This window comes from Sinocyclocheilus grahami, unplaced genomic scaffold (assembly GCF_001515645.1).
Source record: "Sinocyclocheilus grahami isolate Dianchi unplaced genomic scaffold, SAMN03320097.WGS_v1.1 scaffold279.1, whole genome shotgun sequence".
Classification (NCBI taxonomy): Eukaryota; Metazoa; Chordata; class Actinopteri; order Cypriniformes; family Cyprinidae; genus Sinocyclocheilus; species Sinocyclocheilus grahami.
In genome coordinates this window covers 411,802-418,382 of record NW_015505458.1, presented here as the reverse complement: position 1 = coordinate 418,382, position 6,581 = coordinate 411,802, and the positions used below count along the sequence as shown (strand labels likewise).

The following is a 6,581-nucleotide window of genomic DNA, read 5'->3' as shown; positions in this document are numbered from 1 at the left end:
GAACGCTACTTTATCAGGCATTATAGGAAAGATTAAATGAAAATTACATCAACACTTTTCTGAAGACAATCGGTTCCCTTCAAAAAAAAGATACATTTATATATAAAAACACTCGTGGCGTGTTTTGACTTTTAAAATGTGCAGTGCTCATGTTTATTCAACGAAGTCAAAGCCTTTTGGAAAATGTATTTGTGGCGGTCAGTGTTGATATTGTGGCGGGCCGCCACAAATAAACCAATGTATGGGAAACCCTGCGATATATATCAAATATATTTTTTGTAAATAAGGTCGTTATGACACTACATTTTAGATACCAGCAAAATTCTCAATACCACAGCAGAATACTAGGGTAACTCATATAAGTAATAAAAAATTGGAAATAGAAAAAAGATACAAATGAAACAAACAGTTCTTTAAGTTTTTTTTATGCAAGTCTAAAGTATTCAGCTCACAGCCTACTACAGAAATTGAATAAGCAAATGTAAAATAAAACCGCATAGTCTTCACTGTAAGAATTAAACTTGATTTGTTTCTTATTAAAGCTACAAAAGTCCTTCAGTCAAGAGCAGTAAGTGATTTTTCTCTTTGTCTTTTGTTGATTTAATATTAAGCACACAGTCAGCAGCAGGAATATTAGCCTGCTGTCACTTTAAGAGCTGCACGTATCCAATTTACTGTTACACACATATTCATTCTCAACTGTTTACGTTCAAGAGTTTATGTGAATAATCACCAAGCGCCACATTTTGACACATTTTTATGTATCTGACCATTTAGGCGCACATCTTAAGCTAAAAGTTGACTTTACGTGTCCGTGTTCTGTTCCATCTCTGAGCACATGCACAGAAACCTCCTGAGGAACAGCGCAAGTTCTCTTTCGCACTTTGAAAAACACAAATAAACTTAAATCATGCACGTCCCATTTTTGAGAAAGTCAGGTTACATGATTTGACTGATCTGCACATGAAGTTTGGACTTTTATGGAGGAGCAAAAGGGGCGGAATGGCGCACGATATCTCGATTATTGTATTTACATAATCGTTGGAGGCCGAAAGTGAAATCTAAAATGTATTTCGATTAATTCCACAGCTCCAGTTGACACCATTGTCAAAACTATCCCCGTTCACACGGATCCACGAAAACGACTAAAGACGCTGTATTATTCATGCCAGGCCAGCAGTTGGCGATCCCACTTTGTAAAGAAACTCTGCATGACCAAACGGATTCCTATAGACTGAACATGTAATACTCACAAGCATGATGATGTAACCGTTTTCACAAATTCGCGTTTTTATAGTTTACATGGAGACTAAATCGGTATAATTTTCAAAAACTTGCACTTTGAAACTCGTTTTCAAAAGTTTGCATTTTCAGGCCCCCAAAACGCCGTTTTTGTGTAAATGAACGGCCATTTTTAGTTGAAAACTGTCGTGCAAATGCCTCCTAAATTAGCTGATCCATGTGGTAAATTAGTTTGTGCCATACAGCCAATTAAATATATGTATGTATGTCTGTGTTTTTAACATTTTCTGTAAGAATGCTTTTAACGCGACAGTTTCTGCTAGTAAATTTTTGATGTGATATTTCCCTGGAACTGCAGGCACACGTCTGGAGACGCATGTTTGCTCTTTAATCTAATCTTCACATCGGTGTACTCTTAAAGCGTTTCTGTGGTGGTTAGCTGGAGGGGTGGGGTCTGTGCTATTGGTACACAGGAACGGGTTCTTGTGTTTAGCCTGGAGCTGTACAATGAGAGTTGTGTGCACGCTGATGGCTATCTCTCTATCGCTGTCTTTGCGGCTGTTTTGAAAATGGCTTGTTCAACTTCACAGCCTCTGTTGTTGTGTTTTATGTTTGTGCGCTTGTCTTTGCATATGTCATCACCTTTAGGTGCCCTTCATGCCCTGCCGAGTGCAGTACACAGATCTTCTGTCATATCGCACCTCCTCGGACCCCATGAAGGACTCCTGGAATAGCTTGTTTTGAGTGATCCATTCAGTGCCGAATTACTGTAGAAATCCTAAAATATAGCTAACCAGTAAAATGTTGTTTGAGTTTCTGAGCCGTGAGCAACTCTAAACGAAATTGAAAAATTAAGGACTTTTTGAACCAGTTTTTTCCAAACACACAGTCTTGCCTGAAATTAACACCATGGGTTTAGTCTGAAGTTGCTGGGTTGGACTACCCAAGCATACAGAGCAAATAACTACACTAGCTTCAGTAAATGTATATAATATACGTCACCCATCTCCATCACCTGCTTTCAGATGGAGCGGCATTTACTACACAGAGCCGTAGTTCACTGACAATTGGGCAATGTCGCGTTCATAATCGCAGATGAATCGCATTCGATTATGAACGTGATATTGCCTAGCTTGTCAGTGAACTACGGCTCTGTGTAGTAAATGTCGCTCCATCTGAAAGCAGGTGATGGAGATTTACTACTAATCACGGAACCGGCTTTACTGACGAGATTCGCATGACAATCGCATGCGATTAATTGCACAGCCCTAATTTAATTGTTGAATTTTAAAATTAAATATTTATTGTTGTTGTTGTAAATGTAACATTCCTTAAAGGGATAGTTCACCCCAAACCAGTTACTCATCCTCATGTTGTTCCAAACCTGTATGACTGTTGAACACGAAAGAAGATATTTTGAGAAATGTACAGTCACATTTACCATTGCTCAGTAACTTTTGTTAGACAAAATCCATTTAAATGATTCCCATTTAAAATCCAGTTATTTAAATGGGAATCACGCAGATTCGCAACGGTTTCAAGTTGGACACGTTTCATATTTTGTAGTGCCCAAGTAGTAACATCATCTGGACTCTATATAAGATAGCGAAATGACAAATAATCTTAATCATATTAGTGGTGTTGACTGCATTCATCACGCAGAACCTTCAGACTTTATTGTATTTTTATTTATTCTTTTGGAAGAAAATATGATCAAACAAAATAAGTTTATCAGTAACTATAACATTTTACACACTAGCTAGTCCCTATGGGGTGACCGTTTAATTTAGGCTAAATTTGCAACCCCTTTTTCCTTTTTAGTGTTTTTTTTAAACATCTATTTAATGTAACATTGCAACACAATTTAACTTTGTTTTTTTTCCATATTAAAAGCTGATATCAGATTGCAATATAATGTTAATACACTGTTGTATTTTTTACATGAATATGGTAATCATCATGGTATTTTCATGGTACTTTAAAGAATACCACACTGATATCATGTCCGAACATATTACATGTTCATGTTTTAGTATGAACAGACTGGGTGTTCATAGCTCATTCTGTGTAAACTTCCTGCTGTCAATGAATATCAATCATTTGATGCAGTCAGGTTTGCCTGCTAGTCGCCATGAGTTCCCAATGTGTGTATGGGGTACAGACTGCTCCAGCTGAAGGAGGGAGTGATTGCGATTGGTTCACACTGGTCACATGGTCAGGCAGCCCGATTTTCTGCAGGCAGTGAGCGGTTGACTCACGGGAGGGTGTTTCACATGGAATAGTTGCACAGCTGCAGAGGGAAGTGCGGAGTCGCTGGGATAGCCCAAAATGGATATGGCTAACCTCTTCAAACACTTCTTCCGTGAGTTTTGCAGCTTTCGTCTCCTCCTTATTATACCGCCAGTCTAGAAAGCTGACAATGCTGAAAGTTTTAGCTTAGATTGAGTTTTGCTTCGAGACATTATTGGTTTTAGGATAAGGGAAGTTTGAAAGGCTTTTCCTTTCCTTTCTGAGCTGAGTGGGAGTTTGTCAGTAACCCCCACCACACACACACACAGTTTTTACTCCTTTTTACTATTAATCTGTCATTTGGACACACTTTACTTTTGCTTAATTTGTTTGGAAACCAAATTTGAGCGAACAGACAAGTTGGCTTGGGAAGCCTCCTTTTTTTCCTCTCGGTCTCGGTGTTAGTCGAGCAGCTGGGCGGGCAGTGCTCTGAAAAGCCTGTAATTGCACTTTACACGCACGCACACACACACTGCAATCAGCACAGTGTAAAGAACTTCCCTTCTTCTTTGTGCACTTAAACTCTCCTGTTACACTCAACCGGAATTCTTTCCCAGCACAAGCCTCCTTTAATCAAGTTTGGTTTGAAGCCTACCGGTCCTTCTCGATCCGACGCACTGAGGTTTTTTCTGTAGTTTGGGTGTTGAGGGTCTGCTGTCGTGGGGGTTTCCTCGTGTCGGTGGGCCGATGTCGGCTCTCGGTGAAACACTGAAAGCATTGTGTCATCTGTACTGCTGAAGCTGTTTGATGAAGCCCGTATCTCTTCTGGGAGAGCCGCTGGTGGAATATATTATTGGTTTCTGCAGCCGCTGGACAGCCGCTGGCCTCTTTCTGTAGCTGTGCAGTAAATGACCGTTTAGTGTCTTGCCGAGGTGCTGAAGGACCGTAGGACGTGATGTGGTCGTGTCTGAAGTGTGTGGGTATGTAACTCTGCTTAAGAAATAAGGACTGTGCACCCAGAAATGTATCTGTACTTCAAAACCCATATGGCCCATGCCATATTATCACAAAAAATATATATCACTAAAAAGTTTGGGGTTGTACTTTTTTTATTTATGTTTTAGAAAATTCATAGGCTGCATTTATTTGATAAATACAGTAATATTGTGAAATAGCTGTTTTATATTATTATTATTTATAATATTTTTATTTATTAATGCCACATTTTTAGCTTCATTTCTCCAGTCTTCACTGTCACAAGATCTTTCAGAAATCATTCTAATATATTAATATAGTAAGAAACATTTCTTACTCTCAGTGTTGAAAACAGTTGTGCTGTTTCATATTTTTGTGTGAACCATAATTTTTTTTCTTTTTTACAGGATTCTTTGAATTAGAACTTACATTATAAATGTCTTTACTGTCATTTTTGATCAATTAAAAAAAAAATCATTCTGTACATTGTGATACCTAAATCAATTTATAGCATTTTAAATGATTGATTTCAATTCAGTATTTAATTTCTAATTCATTCAGATGAATTAATATCGAAATTTATAATCAAGCATTTATCATTTATCAGCCATAACATAATAATGACTGGTTTAGCAGTTTCAGCCAGATTAACATTGGTGCCTAGTTCAAACGCTAATAGTCTTCTCCTCTGTTGTGGCTCTTAATTCTCATTCGTCCATGCGCTTAGTCCCATGACATGTGACCATCAACAATGTTTGGCATTGATGACATTAAACCTGATGTAAACCTAAATGTGCCATGTTTAAATATGTCAACCAAATGTTTCTTTAAGGGAATATCTCCTTTTGTGTTCTACAGAAGAAAGTGATACGAGTTTGAACGACAAAATGAGAATTTAAATTTTTGCTTAAACTGTCCCTTGATTCCATTACGTTAAACTCATCATTGAAACACATCCCTCTTTCTCCCAGTTTATCCACTCCATCTCACCCTTTCTCTCTTTTCCTGTCGCTCAGCCTCCGTTCGTAGCGGAAGTACCCTAATTTGAGACAGATTTCTCCTCAGATCTTTGGAGCCTGAGGGAGGAAGTGAGGAAACCAGATTGATGATTCACTGCAGCGTCAGCTCATCCGTCTGTTTTTCTCCACTTCCCACTTCGCCACTTGTAAAGCTGATGGAAAACACCACAAGATAATGTGGCTTTGTGAGAGGACAAACGCACAAGCTTGAATTCAAATGCTAGCGTCCTCTCACACAAGATGAGTACAGGAAGTGCTGATGGCTTTCTGGAGTGTTCCCGAGTTAAACACACAGCAGGCTGATGGTGCTGCATACGTGGATGGGCTGTGACCCCCGTTTGACTCTCAACCATAGACTGTATAAAAACATGGACGTAGTGTCCGTGACGTCACCCGTAGGTTTCCGAAGTGCGTTTTTGAAGCCTAAAGTAGTTCTGGGCGGTATGACCAAAAATTTATATCACGGTATTTTTCAAAATTATACCGGTTTCACGGTACATGACGGTATAAAATTTTTTTCATGCATGACCGGGTGTTAAAGGGGTCATATGATGCTGCTAAAAATAATATTATTTTGTGTATTTGGTGTAATGAAATGTGTTTATGCAGTTTAAAGTAAAAAACACATTATTTTCCACATACTGTACATTATTGTTTCTCCTCTATGCCCCGCCTTTCTGAAACGCGTCGATTTTTACAAAGCTCATCGGTCTGAAAAGCGAGGTGTGCTGTGATTGGCCAGCTATCCAGTGCGTTGTGATTGGCCGAATACCTCAAGCGTGTGACGGAAATGTTACGCCCCTCACCATACTGTGATGGCGTGTCCCGGCCGGAGCGACGACACAAAAACATTAAAACCCATTACAAACGAGGCATTTGTTGCATCCAGTGGGGACATAATTATGGATTATAATGTCTTATACTGTCTTTTTACGCGTTGCGTTGCATTGGATCGTGCCGCGTAAACATAAAACCACGTCTGCATTTGTGATCGGAGAAATGACAAACAACAAGTGCTACTCCACACTGCCCAAAACTCGCGTTTGACTCATCAGTGGCAAATGATAAAAAAAAAACGTACTTACGTGAGTCAGAACTGCCGGCATTTTAGTCTAA

At 39.0% G+C, this 6,581-nt stretch overlaps 1 protein-coding gene across 2 annotated transcripts in view; it reads left to right on the top strand.

The window, feature by feature from the left end:
• The first annotated feature begins 3,425 nt into the window (after positions 1-3,425).
• Positions 3,426-6,581, top strand: part of LOC107600141 (cytoplasmic protein NCK1-like) — an 11,090-nt gene continuing 7,934 nt past the window's right edge. Inside the window, exon 1 of one of the 2 annotated variants that reach the window (XM_016291943.1) lies at positions 3,426-3,604. In XM_016291943.1, coding sequence (XP_016147429.1) covers positions 3,571-3,604 — 34 coding nt within the window. In that variant the 5' untranslated portion in view covers positions 3,426-3,570. Of the gene's footprint in view, positions 3,605-4,059; positions 4,452-6,581 lie in introns of those variants that run through there. The other variant, XM_016291944.1, reaches the window with a different exon arrangement.